The sequence below is a fragment of the Camelus ferus genome, chromosome 32, assembly GCF_009834535.1.
Source record: "Camelus ferus isolate YT-003-E chromosome 32, BCGSAC_Cfer_1.0, whole genome shotgun sequence".
Classification (NCBI taxonomy): domain Eukaryota; kingdom Metazoa; phylum Chordata; class Mammalia; order Artiodactyla; family Camelidae; genus Camelus; species Camelus ferus.
Window position 1 is genome coordinate 18,970,268 of NC_045727.1, and position 14,110 is coordinate 18,984,377.

Sequence of the window (14,110 nt, forward strand, 5' to 3'; positions counted from 1 at the left end):
AAAATCCCAGAGCCCGGCGATCCTGTTGGAGCCGTAGCACTGCAGAGCTGGCCCTGCCCTCTAACAGAGCCTCTCTCTTTAGTCTGCAGCAGGCACAAACAAATAGAATCATTGGCCCGATCTGGAAAAGCCCATCGGGCACCAGGCTGCAGGAGATAGAAGGGGCCTGGGAGGGGAGGTCACTCCAGCTGGCTAGGGAACCAGAGTTCAGTTCTGGGAAATCTCCCCTGAGCAGTCTGCCCCTGACCTCGCCTAGTTTATCACCATCTGCCCTGGAAGGGAGAGAGGAAGAGGAGCGTGGGCCGCTCTGGACAGGCTCCCAAACAGACTGCTGACCCCAGTCTGCCGCCCAGGCTGGAGTTCCCGGACGCATCCTTCATCTTCCCTAATCTAAACACCCGCAGGCCCCGGGTGGTCCATCCCCCTCCCAGATGATGTGTGTTCTCAGCTGCATCCAGCTTGCCAGAGGAGGGAGAGCTGGCCATCCCATTAACACTTGAGCTGCTGCCACCACCTACCTCCCTTTCCATCCAGCCAACACTCACCTAGCATTTATTGAGCACCTGTTGTTTACAAGCATCCCTGAATGAGATAGCGCTGGGCCTACCCTTACCTTCCTCCATGGTCTCTGCCTCCTGGTCTTGGTCCCCCCGCCCCGCTGGAGGCAAGATGCTGTGCTGTCGCACTTACCTGAGCAGGTTGGTTGCCTTGGGGAAGTGGGCTCTGGGGTGGCTAATTGGGTACTGGGAGGAGAATCAGCTCTAAGCAAAGTGGTTCTAAGCCACTATGAGATCCTGGGCCTATCCTTCACCCTCTGTGGGCCTCAGTCTTCCCACATGTGCACTCCAGATTCCGTGATTCCCTCTGCCAGCCCCTCCTCACTCCCTTCGCCCAGAATAGTGGAAAGAGGAAAGAAGCCTACCCTAGAACGCTTTAAGATCTTTCATTAGACAATCTCTGGAACTTACTCATTCGTTCAAGCATTTATTGAGCATCTATTGTGTACCAGGCCCCGGTCTGGGCAACTGAATGTAAAGATGACTAAGATTCAAGCAGGCGATCCATGGACACCTCACTCCATGCCCTGAGCCTCGTGGGGTCCCTGGTGGGCCTAGCCGAGGATATGGGGCTCCCAGGGACTCGCGTGTCAGCGCCGGCGGCGCTTAGGGCCGCGATCTGTCTCCTCCCCTTCCTCCTTCTCCGCCCCCTCCCCCTTCCCTCCCCTGAGCGCGGCTGCGGCCGCCTCCCACCCGCGGGATCCCGGCGTCCGGCAGCCCGCTCACGCGTCCGTCGGTCGGCGGGGTAGTCTGTCCACGCGCGGATAGCCCAGAGCCCCGGCGCGCGGCCTGGGAGGGCAAGGGCGCAGAGGCGGGACCGCGGCTCCCTCCCACTCCGGGGGGAGCCCAGGAGGCGGCGGTGCTGAAGCGTGAGCCGGGGAAGCAGGCAGAGCGGAGGAGAGGCGGTGAGAGCGCGGGGTGCTCAGGGACCCCACCCCCGGCTCCTGCGGGAGGCCCGCGCGCGCTTTGGGGAGGTCTGCGCTGGGAAAGGGGGGCTGTTACCCCTAGAGCGGGAGGCAGCTATGATCCAGTTCCCGGCTTCGCCGCCTCAGTGACGCGACCCCCGAGGGGCCCTGGGCCGCGCCTGCAGCGCCGCGCATCCTCGCACATCCCCGCGCACCCTGCACCTCACGGCGGAGCGCGGGCCCCGGAGGAGGAGAGCGCTCAGGCGGCTGAGGAGGGGGCGCCGCAGGCGAGGAGGCTCGGAAAATCGCGCCCCAGCCACAGCCCTCCCTCCAGGCCTGCCCCAAGGGACCGCGACCAGGCGACCCCCTTTAGCCCCCCTTGCTGCACCCCCCATCGGCTCCCCATTGTTCTCAGCCATCGCTCTCCCGGGAAGGGGGGAGGGGGTGCCGCGCTCTATTCTTAAAGGGCCCTCTCCCCGTCTTGTCGCCTGGCAGGTCGCGAGCACGAGTGGGGTGGGGCGTGCCCACGGGCCCCCGCCCCCCTCGTCCCCCAGCCCAGCTCCGGAGCCGCAGCCCAGGCCGGCGGCACCCCTCCCCCGTGCGTTCTTCAGCCACCCAGGCCTTCCAGGACCCGTGGATTGGGGTCAAGGGGGACAGGGACGCCCCCTTCAGCGGGAGCCGTCGGGGGAGGCGGACCCGAGACAAGGCAAGCAGCCCCACTGGAGCCAGGCGCAGGGTCTGGGACGCAGCTGCGAGCGCAGAGGGCTGGCTGGGCGCTGCAGAGAGCCGCGGGCTGGGGCTGGGCCTCCTGGGTGACAGGCCCTGCGCTGCCAGGAAGAACGGGAGACCAGCAGGAAAGAGCCCGGACCTAGAGTACAGGCGGCTGCCTCAGCCCCTTGTCTGAGCTGAGGAAACCAAGGATTTTAGAGCATCATTCTCCCCAGCATAAGAAAGACACTTGCCTTCCAGAGCAGCACCTTTGTCTGAGACAGCTCTGCCGGGAAGGGGTCCGTGGAGCCTGGAACACACCCCACACTCCTTTAACTGAGGCCTCTGGGCCTCAGAGAGGGCCGGAGTTAGAAAGGAGGCCGGACAGTCCTTGCTGGCCCCCTGGGGAGAGCGGAAGTTGCCTGCCTGCTCCCAGGCCCAGGAGGAGCTGGGCCACTAATAGTAGGGTCCTGGCCCCTGAGGCAGCGGCCATGTCACGGCCAGGCCAGGGTGTGATGATGCCGGTGAACGGGCTGGGCTTCCCACCGCAGAACGTGGCCCGGGTGGTGGTGTGGGAGTGGCTGAACGAGCACAGCCGCTGGCGGCCCTACACGGCCACCTGTGTGCCACCACATCGAGAATGTGCTCAAGGAGGACGCCCGTGGTTCCGTGGTCCTGGGGCAGGTGGACGCCCAGCTCGTGCCCTACATCATCGACCTGCAGTCCATGCACCAGTTTCGCCAGGACACAGGTGAGTGGACTTGCTACCCTCCCCACCCACCCCCTGGGCCTGGCGGAGACACAGATACCACCACCATCACCACCACCACCATCACCTTTCATGATGGGAGGCTGAAATGCCCCCGGCATCCTTGAGGAGGGAACCAGGAACAGTGGGAGGCCAATATGCTGATCCAACCCACTCCACCCAAAAAGGGACAGTCTAGCCTAGTCCAATTTAGACTTGAGTTCCAATCCAGCCTCTTATATTAGGTGTAGGGCTGTGGAAAAAGTTACATCACTTCTCTGAGCCTCAGTTTCCTCATCTGCAAAGTGGATGGATCAGTGTCTCTCGCAGCTGTGTGAGGATTGAATAAAATTGTGTGCACTGAGCACAGAACCTACAAGAGCATTAGCACTCAATCATTATAGTAAAAGAGTTTTCCGTCTACTTCCTCATTTGACTTTTTCCAATGGTCACAGCTAGTCTTACTGTTATATTAGTAGTAGTGGGAGTCCCATTTTACAGATGAAGAAACTGAGCCCCCCCCCCGAAGCTGAGTGATTTAAACTCAGAGCTGGTTAGCCCAGACAGTTGATTTCCAGAGCCAAAACTCTTGACTGGTATCTTAGACTGGCTCTAAGTATTGGTGATGTTGGGGTGATGTGATGGTAGTTGTAATGATGGGGGATGAAGGAGTTGCTGGTGTTGATGATGGCAGGGGTAGTAATGATGGAGGAGATAGTGTTGGTGGTGATGCCAGTGGTAGTTTGGATCGTGGAATTGGTGGTGGTGGTGTTGATGGTTGTGTTGGTGGTGGTCTTAGGAGAGGTGTGATAGTGATAATGATGGAGAGAATGAGGCTGGTGACAGTCTTGGTGGTCATGTGATAGGTGATGATGGTGATAAAAATGGTGAGGGCCCACTCTCAGCATTTTGTTCGCCAGCACTATGGAGATCTCCCTGAGTCATTGTTGCCTGGTGGTCTCTGTGACAAGCTTGGTGGGCAGTGGGAGATGGTGAGTTCCTGCCTCATGGAAGCTGCCAAAGAATCCTTGGCATGTTCACCCCCAAGGACCAGCTGATGGAGTTTTGAAGGAGTAACTATGAATCCTTAGAAGACAGAACTTTGAGACAGTAGGACACTTTCCTTCTCTCTAGAGCTGTGCTGTCCAGTATTGTAGTCACTAGCCACATGTAACTAAGCTAATTAGAATTAAATGAAACTTAAAACTTAGTTCCTCAGTCCCACTAGCCACACTTCAAGTGCCCAGTAGCCACATGTGTCTCATGGCTACCATATTGGAGCAGAGGTCCAGAACACTGCCATCATCACAGAAAGTTCTAGTGGATAACTCTGCTGTAGACCATTGCTTGGTACCTACAGAGTGGCCACCAAGTATGGACACACAGGTGAATTCATATTAAATGGTTTGTCAGTGTTACTTTTCACTACATCTGTGTCCCAGAACTTCAGTTATTAGCTGCGTTCAAAAGTGGTGCCAATCATTCATTCATGCCCTCATTGATCATTTATTGTGTGTCAGACCCTGTGCTTAAGCACCAAAATACTACAAGGATCAAGACAGACAGGCCCTTAGTAGAAGTCTACTTGTGGAGGACCTATGCTGGAGATCCCAGTGTAGTCAAGGAACAAGAAAACACAATATCTATGCAGGTCACCAGTTGCAAGTCTGAGAACATGAAATAATCCTGGTCTAGGGGTGGTCCCAGAAGGCTATTCTGAGAAAGTGGTGTTTGAATAGAAATCTGAAGAATGAGTGAGAGGGACAGTGTTCCCGGCAGAGGGAGCAGCGAGTGCAAAGGCCCTGTGGTGGGAAGGAGCAGAGGACATTCAAGTTCATTGGGTTTGGAGTGCAGTGGATGACAGGAAGGTGGTACAAAATGAGACTGGTGCATACAGCCCTGGACTGCCATGAAAAGGGCTTTGAACTTTATCCTGAGAGTAGAGGAAGTCACCATCGAGTCCTCATGCTCATTCTTCTAGAGAGGCAGACCCCTGATGGAGAAGTGGTAGGTGTCTCCTGCCCCATTCTCTCTGGTTTATGCCGAACGATCTCTTGGGGGAGGGCAGGGGTCTGACTGCAGAAGGAGTGTGTTTTCTCTTTGGCTCAATGTTTGTGGTTTTCTGCAGGTTCAGAGCTAGTGCTGGGTAGGGAAACTTTCCAGGGCCTGGCTTGTGGTCCTCAGAAGCAGGGATAGCCCTACCCAAGGCTGCCAAGTTGGCCCTGTTTGTCTTTGATCCCCCCCCCCCACTTTCAAGGGATCCTTTTTTATTCCCAGCATTCCTACTTGGGTTTCTAGCTCCCCAAACTCCATTCCCTATTTCAGCAGGCCCCTTACTCTCAATGGCACCCCTTTTATGGCTCAACCTCGCTGGATCCCCCAGCAGTTCAAGTTCGGTCACTCCCCCCACCGTAACCCCTTCTCCCTACCCTGGGGCTGTTCACTCCACACCTGCCCCCTGTTTGCAGGAAAAGGGAAAAAAGCAGTCATCTCTCCACTGGCTCCTGGGAGCCTGCCAAGACCCCCCAGGGAGGGAGGAAGGCCTGGAAACCAATGGGGCCAGCAGGGGACCTAGGATGCTCGGAAAACTGCAGGAGGGAGGGGAAAACTGTCTCCCACCAGACATGTTATAACGTGCTCACCCACTTCTGCCAGGAACAATACAGTGTCAAGGAACGACATCACTTGTCTTCACTCTTAATGGTCCAGGGAAGAGCATCAAGCAGGTGTTGTCACCTCCCCAGGCCTCAGTTTCCACATCTATGAAATGGGCAAGAGCATTGCTTTGCTAGCAGGATTGTTGACTTGATGGAGAGAATCACACATGTTATTTTATCCCACAAACCTTAACTAGTTACTCACCATGTGCCTAGCATGTGCTGAACACTACAGATGCACAAGAGATGAGTAGGAGGTCCTAAATCTTGAAAAGATTGTGCTACACACACATGCACACACACACACACACACACACACACACACACACACACACAAAACAATATAAAGTTGTAAAACCCAAAGCTCGCATATATGTACTGAAATGAACACAGCCTCTATTTAGATATTTCAGTTGTAAAATTCTCGACAAGTTCTCAGAAGCTGAACTCTAAGTTTTGGGGGGAGATAGCAGCATGCCCCAGCTTCACTGCACCCTGATATTAGAGCCGCAGACTTTCTGATACAGTCAGATAGTAAATATTTTACCTTTTGTGGGACCTACAATCTCTGTTGTAACTGCCATTATAGCCTGACTGCTGCTATAGTTTGAAGGCAGCCATATATAGCATGCAAATGAATGAATGTGGCTATGTTCTAATAAAACGAGTTGCTGCCACTGAAATTTGAATCTCATGTCATTTTCACGGGTCATGAAATACTCTTTTTATTTTTCAACTGTTCGTAAAAACCACTCAGCTTGTGAGCGGTGCAAAAGCAGGCAGTGGGTGGATTTGTTCCGTGGGCTGCAGTTCACCAACCCCTGCCCTAATATATTCTTAACCTGCCCGCAGGGTAGGACATTGCTGGTGTCAGGACACACGCAGAGTGGCATATAGTGCAATACCTGTGGCGTGGGCCAAGGGGCACATGGATGTGCATACACACACACGGCACCCACCTGCTTGTATGCCGCTGACACACAAATGCCCTGTCTATATGCCTGTCATGCGGCCAATGGAAGAAAACCCAGGTATCAGGCTTGGATCACAAGGGAGGGGCTAGGCCCCCCCGTCCCATGAGGCTCCTGTTTGTTCAGCCGATGCCCCCTCACCTCTCCCCTGCTGGGCTGTTTTCATCGCTGTCTACAGAGGGTGAGGTTCCCTTTGAAGCCCTGCAGGTCTGGAGCCCACGTGGAGGAAAATGCTGTGACCCTGGGCCGCGTGATGTTAGATTGCTCACGGTGGTGTCACCGGCATAGGCTGGAGGGGAAAGCCCGGGTCGGGGGAGGAGGGCAAGAAGGAAGGCGGGTGTTCCCTTCCCAGGCATGTGTGCTGCGATATTGGTGATAATCTTTCCGCTGCGCCACGCGCTGTTCCCCTAAAGCTTTCCTACTCTTCTCTTGTCTTGAGCCGTCCAAACTGAGGTTTCACAAATGGGAAGACCAAGGCTTAGGGGTTTGTCCAGGTGCGCGGGGCAGCTGGCAGTGGAGCTGGGCCCAGGAGCCATACGGGTCTTGGGGGAAGGTGTTGGCTCCCATCAGGAGTGAGAGAAAGACTTGGGAACTGTTTGCTTCCCTGAAAGTCATTTTCCCACCTACTGTTGGGCCAGCAGCCACCGAGGTCCTCACCCAGACCCTGGATTTTCCACCCAGTCCCCACAACTGGACAGAGATGTGACCTAGTCACTTTCCAAGCAGTTTCCAGGTTCCTCCCTGGACTCACATGTCTGGGGGACGGGGGCACCTTTTGGACTGACTGGTGATGCCCATTCACTTTTCCCTCTGCTGCTAGGGGCACTGATGGCAGCCTTCTGCCCATTCTGTAGATGGGACAGCTGAGGCTGGGCTGGAAACCATCCACAACTGCTGTCCCCTCAGCTCAAAGCACAGCTGTGTCTGGCACTCCCCAGCTGTCATGCTGGAGTGACAGGTGGTGGCTGGTTTCAGCATCTTCCAAGCCTACATCACCCCTTCTCTGGGTAGCTGGAGCTTCACTCAGCCCTGTGCCCTTATAGGAACGTCCTATCTGAAGACATCTTTAGGCTGTTGGAGACTAGGTGGGACCACCCAAAGGGAAGAGTAGCTATCACCAGGGAAAGCACTGCCAGAATTCAGACTATGAGGCAAGTTGTTATATAGACAGAGCGACAGAAGCCCAGAGTGGGTGAGTGGCTTGCCCAAGGTCACACAGCCAGTCAGTCCTCTGGAACACACGCCTCTCAGGGAGGTTTCAAGGATGGAGTATAAGGTGACATTGGCCAGCTGAGAGAGTTCCCTCCCCCTTCTCTCTTGAGAGCTCTGCTGGGGCTTATTGCCAGGTACTGTACAAAACAGGAACAGCCTGTGCAACCCCAGAGGCCTCCAGGGCCCAGCTCCCTGGTTACAGGACCCCTTGGGACCCTCTCCCAGACAACCTGGAGAGCCCCTGGGGCTGGGGCTGAGCCTGACCCCAGGGGAAAGAAGGATGATGTGTCTATGGGCCGGGTGGGGTCCATCCCATGGTGGCGGCAGGTCCAACAAATCCACACATGCGTGTCTCCCACTACCACCTGTCATAATGCCTGCATCTCCACCATTACGGAGCCATCCTTTCACCTCTGGCTGCTTGTCTGGCTCCTGGAGCCTCTTCTGACACCATAAATTCATCATCACTTTTATTTGACAGTCATTAGTGTCTGCCCAGTGCCAGGCCCTGGGCTGATTCCTAGGGACTCAGAAAGAAGGACAAGACCTCTGTCAAACTGATTTCAGGGTCTTGTGGAGGCAAAGGCTGATACATATCATGGGAATGGCAGATGAACCCTCAGACTCAGATATAGATGTGAATTCCAGCTTGGCCTTTTGCTGGCTGTGTGACCCTGGGCAAGCTCCTTAACCTCTCTGAGCCTCAGATTCCTGTTCTGTAAAATGGGAATAAGAATAGTCCCTACCTGAGAGGGTTGTCATGAGGACTGAATGAGAAAATGTAAGTAAAAACACGGAGAGTATTACTTTGTATGTAATTACAACTCATGTTCAAGTAGGAGAAAGATTTAAATACCTCCTCGGAGAGGAGGTTGCCCTCGGCCAGGTGATGTGGGCAGTGTGTGCCTGAGTCCTCTGAGAGGGAGGACTTCCTGGAAGAGGCATTCTCTGAGAGTCTGTATGGTTTGAGGAATACTTCCAGGTGGAGGAAACAGCTTCCGCAAGGTCCTGGAGGAGACCGCAGGCCTGAATGGGAAAGGGAGGCCGTGACAGAGGGGGAGAGGTGAAGAGTGAAAGGGAGGCCTCTTGAGTCCCAGTGGGCATGGCTGGGCTGCCAGCTGTCACCCTTTAGCGGCCAGGCCCCGGGGGACCCAGAGCCACACTGCAGGACCAGCATTGTTAATCATGGGTGCTTGGAGGCCAGAACTGAAGCAGGCTGGGCAGGGGCTGACACAGGCACTTCCTGACAGTTCATCTGGGCTCCCTCCTCCCAGCCAGCAGGCATCGGCCCATTTTATACAAAGCAAAGCTGAGGCTCTGAGGGTGGGGCGCCACCTGCCCAAGCTAGGAAGAGATGGGTCAGAGATTCAGATCCAGGTGGTCTGCAGGGCCCACACTGTGCCAGGCCTGGCTGCCCAGCACCTTGGACAGCGCCACCAGCGCTCAGACCACTCCTGTTGGGCGTGCGGGTGAAAGATCCTGAACCAAATCCTCCTCACAGCCTCTTCTCTCTCCTCTCATGTCCCCAGTCCCTCCTGCTCCCCTCCCCATCCTTTCCTGCTCTCTCCCAACCCTCATCCTCATCGGTCCAAGGGAGATGTAGAGTCTGACCTAGAGAGGAGGGAGGTGATAGAAGCTGAGATGGGAAGTGTGGGGGCTGGAGTAGGGGAGGTGATAGGGAAGGTGATGAGCGCCATGGAGGTGGGGGAGGGGAGGGGGAGGTGAAGGGACGGGGAGGTGATCGGGGCTATGATTGGAGCTATTAATGGTAAGGTAAAGTGGGGGGGGTGTGATAAAGGGGGCCGCGATGGGGGATCAGCAGGGGTGCTGTGGAGGCTGTGATGGAGGGTGGTGAAGAAGGTGATAAGGAGTGAAGGAGGAAGCATGAAGGTTCTCAAGAGGAGGTGACAGAGGACACGATGGGAGGGTAATGAGGAGGAGCCAGGATAGGGAGATGATGGGCCGGACTGGTCACAGTGGAGGTGCCCATTCAGGCTGTTGGCAGTGGGATCCTCCTCAGTATGAAGTTCTCAGAGTAAGAAGGGTGCCCAGGGCCCTCCCAGGCCTCCCTCCCCTGACACCTCTGTCTCCTTGGGCCTCCCTCCTTCTGCTCACTCCTGTACCCCACCCAGTGGTAGCCCCTCCCAAGGGCAGCCTCCAGGTCCCAAGATAGTCGCTCCCTATAAGACCCCAGCCTCCCAATCAACTCAGACCCCCCCCCCACCAGCTCCCAGGTGCCCCTGGCTGATACCAGCTGAGAGTATGGGCCCCAGATCTGGAACTGGCTGCCTCAGGGAGCCTTGTTGGTGAGGCCCAGACTCCAGGTTCCCTTCCCAGCTGCCCTCTGGTAATTGTGAGGTGGGGTGGGGATGGGAGGGGGCACTGGCTTATGACTTTGGGTAAACCACACTCCCTCCATGAGCCTCAGTTTCCTCCTCTGTAATATGGGCCCAATCACAGTACCTACCTCAAGGAATTGTGGTCAGTATTCATTCGTTCAGCAGGAATTTAATGAGCACCTACTATGTGCCAGACACTGTCCTAGGCATTAGGGAAGCAGCAGAACAGGACAGATACAAATTGCTGCCCTCAAGGCTCTTCTATTCTGGTAGGAGTGATGGGCATGACGCAGGAGGCCAGGCACCGAGGAGGTCTGGGATGTGGGGCTGCTTCTGATTTGGAGGTCCCAGGAGCAGCCAGGCTGGGTGCTGAGTCTCCCCTGGGTCCTGTGTGGCTGCGTCCTTGCTCTGCGGCCCAGACAAAGCACCTCTCCCTCTCTGGGCTCCTCCCATCATCTCTCTGGAGCTGCTCCAGGCAACCTCTTCCACCTGCCCGGGCAGTAGTGGCAGGCGGGTGATGGGCTACAGGAGGGAGTCTGGCGCTGGGCCTGGAGCTGAACGCCCTGAAATGCAGAACAAAGGAGGAGGCAATCAAAGGAGGCCGTGCTGGCGGCCAGGACAGTCCTGCCAGCAGCCGCAGCGTAGCCACCTCTTCTCCCAGTGACAGGCTGGGCCCCGCCGCCACTAAGCCTTTGTCCCCTCTCCCTCCGACTACAAGCAAAGCATGCCAGGGGAAGTGTAAGGTTCACCTGAAATCGTACCACTAGGAGCCCTCCCCAGGTTCCTCTCCTCTAGGGAACAAAGCTTCATTCATGCCAAGGTCTTAGTCGCCTGGGACTGTGAAAATAGGAGTTGGGGGCCTGGGGTCAAGATCTGTCTCACATTTGCAGGTAATTCTGGCCAAATCCTTTTCTCTTTCTGGGGCTCAGTTTCCCTAAATTCAGGTGCTTACAGGGCCTGGGCAGCCAATAGGATTGTGTGCAGTGGCTGGAAAGGCAAAGGTTTTCAATTGTGGTACTCTAGTGCCCGGTACACAGCAGGTGCTCAATACTTGAAAACATGATGGAGTGATTGTGACTCAGCTTCTGCTAACTGTTGCCAAGAAGGGCAACCCTTGTGGCTGCATCTTTGGCTATTTGGGGATTTTTGAAACTCAGTTCTGAGTGAGTCCACCCCAGTATTGAAATGCCTGGTCATTATATGCATAAGATGTAAATAGCATGGGGACCAAAACAAAATCACATTCACCCTCAGCTTGCAACCTCCAGCCTTATCATTTGTAGTACACAAGTAGGTTCACTTGTGTGTATTTGGTCATTCATTTATTCATTCACCTAGCGTTTTCCAAGTGCCTACATCCCTGTGCTCTGGCTATGGAAGGATGCTAAGGTGGCTGAAAGCCAGCCCAACCTTTGAGAGGCTTCTAGGCTGGAGGGAGCAGATGCCTCAACATTTAGTGAGCTATGTGCTTTAACGGTGGGACTGTGGGTACAAGGTGCTATGTGAGTCCCAAGGAGGGAGTGATTCTCCCTAAGGATGGCAGAGAAGATTTTAAGAGGACAGTGCTTCAGCTGAACCATGACAATTGTGTAAGAATTCAGCAGGGAGGAAAATGGAGTGGTGTGAGTGGAAGGACATTCAAGACAGAGGGAACAGCACGTGCAAATACACGGTGCGTTCAGAGAGTAACTAGAAGTTTGGTGCAATTACAGTGTGAGGCTGTGCAGACAGCTTGTGATGGGCCCTGAAGATGAGCTAAAGAGCTTAGACTGATTTATTTCTAAAGGCACTAGGGAGCTATTGATGGATGTTGAGCAGAGGAGTGATGTGGTCAGACTTGAGTTTGTGAAAGATCCTCTGGCTGCCTTGTGAAAATGAATCACAGGGTGCGAAGAAGGGAAACTGGGACACAGGACAGAGGCTGCTGCTGTAGTCTAGGCGAGTAGTAATGGTGTCTTGGACCAGGGTGGTGGCAGTGGAAGTGGGGAGAAGTTCAGATCCAGCTGGGTTGAATCCTGGCTTAATAACTCCGTAGCTGTGTGATTTGGGGCAGGTCACTTCACCTCTCTGTGTTTCAGCATTTGTACAAGGCAGTGATGATAATGGTACCTGTTCTATAGAGGGTTGTATAGATTAAAAATTAACACATGAAACACTTAGAACAGTACCTGGCACATAGTAGGCCCTCTGTGAGCACTGATGATGATGATAATGCGTATTTCACAGATGAGGAGGGAGAGGCTTGGAAGGATCAGGGCAGTTGCCCAAGGCCGCTCAGGGCTCCAGGAGATAGAGGACTCGCTGCTCCTTCTGTTTCCTACGCCCTCATTTTCCCTCTCTCAGCTGCTGCTTCTGTGCCAGGGGTCTGAGCCCAAGTGTGTTGGAAGCCAGGTGACCGGGAAGCCACACATTCAGCCCATAACGTGGGCATAGCCAGTTTGCAGCTGCCGGCAGCCTCCGGAGCCAGGGCCTTTTGAAACCAATTTGAAAGTGGTAGCCTCTCCGAGTGCCCTGCAGCCCCTCAGCCTCCCCAGGCGAGGCTGGAGACCCCCTCCCCTCCCTTCTCCTCGGCCCTGGCCTGGCTGCCAGCAGACCCTGGGGAGTCTGGGCCAGCTTCAAACGTGCAGAAACCGCTAATGGGCCGCGGCTCAGTTGACAAGTCCCCTGGGAGAGTTTGGAGGGAAACAGAACAGGGCAGGATTATTGATCACAGGGCGGGAGGGGGAGGCTCCCTGGGTCCACAGACAGCAGTTCGAGTCTCAGCCCTACCACTGCCCCCAGGGGGGGGCGTCCAGTCTTCCCGAGGGAGCCTGTTTCCCTGTCTGCCAAATGGGACTAACAGTAGTGCACAAAACCTCTAGAGCTGTTTTGAAGACTGGACAGTGCACAGAAGTCCTTGGCACAGCAGAATTCGATAAAGCAGGAGGGTGATCACTACTGCTGTCAGGAAGCTGGCCAGCCACGCAGATAATCAGCTCAGGGGTTAAGGGAGAGGGCTGCTATTCCGGAAGGCCATATGGCAGTCTGGGTTTGAACCTCAGCTGTGTCCCTTACTCGCTGTGTAACCTCCATGCCTCAGTTTTCTCTTCTGGAACATGGGCCAGTAAGAGCAGAGCAGGGAAGGGAGCCAGGGGGCCTGGGATGGGTTCTGGCTAGACCACTTCCTTGCAGGTAATCTTGGGCATGTTCCTCATCTATTCTGTGCCTCTGTTTCCTCTCCTCTAAAATGGGGTGATAACACGTTGTAGGGCCGTTGTGAAGATTAAGTGAGTTAACATGCGACTGGGGCCATGAAAGTATGTCCCCTGAGTGTGAATGACTGTTGTTATGATTACTTCTGCATTGGTGGAGGATTCAGTAAACTACCTCATTGGGCCCAGAATCCAGCGGGTGTTCAACCACTGCCCAACCCCCAGTCACAGGCCTCGGCCTGCAGCGGGACTCCCCCCACCTGACAGGATGTCCCATGACTGCCTCCCACGAGCACCCCTTCCCGTCAGGGTCTGGGTGCCCCCAAACTGAGGTCACTTCCCTCCAGGAAGCCACCCCCAGAGGGAGGGGATCATGGCTGAGCCCAGGGAGGAACCCTTTGGAGGCTAAAGAAGCAGTCACAGGGGCTCAGGGCCTTCCCCTCTCCACCAAGTCAGCTTCTTCTTAAGGCCAAAAGATGGGGGCTGAGACATCCACACACCCAACCTTCAGACAGAGGGGTCAGACCAGGACCACGTTCTCCAGGCAGAAACCTCTCATAGCGAAACAACTGAGGGCAAAGCTTAGGTGGTGAGTTCCCTGTCGCTCGAGGTATCCTAGCCTGAGCGACCACTTGACTGAGTTAAACTCCTTAGAACCCGTCCATCCTGGCCTTTCCTTTACTCCATGAAGCAAGCCTCATCCTCAACCCTCCCAAGATTTCACTTTTCTGGGACCTCCGTTGCCTCCTGTCAAACAGGAATAATTCTGGTCCCTCCCTGGAAGGAACCGTGTGAGGGTGAAATGAGTTAGTGCAGGAAAAG

The 14,110-nt window shown here is 55.2% G+C and overlaps 1 protein-coding gene across 1 annotated transcript in view; it reads left to right on the top strand.

The window, feature by feature from the left end:
- The first annotated feature begins 1,211 nt into the window (after window positions 1–1,211).
- DTX1 (deltex E3 ubiquitin ligase 1) overlaps window positions 1,212–14,110 on the top strand; it is a 35,943-nt gene continuing 23,044 nt past the window's right edge. Inside the window, 3 exon segments of the mRNA XM_032472178.1 lie at window positions 1,212–1,462; window positions 1,958–2,790; window positions 2,792–2,921. Of these exon segments, the coding sequence (XP_032328069.1) occupies window positions 2,662–2,790; window positions 2,792–2,921 (259 nt within the window). The 5' untranslated portion in view covers window positions 1,212–1,462; window positions 1,958–2,661.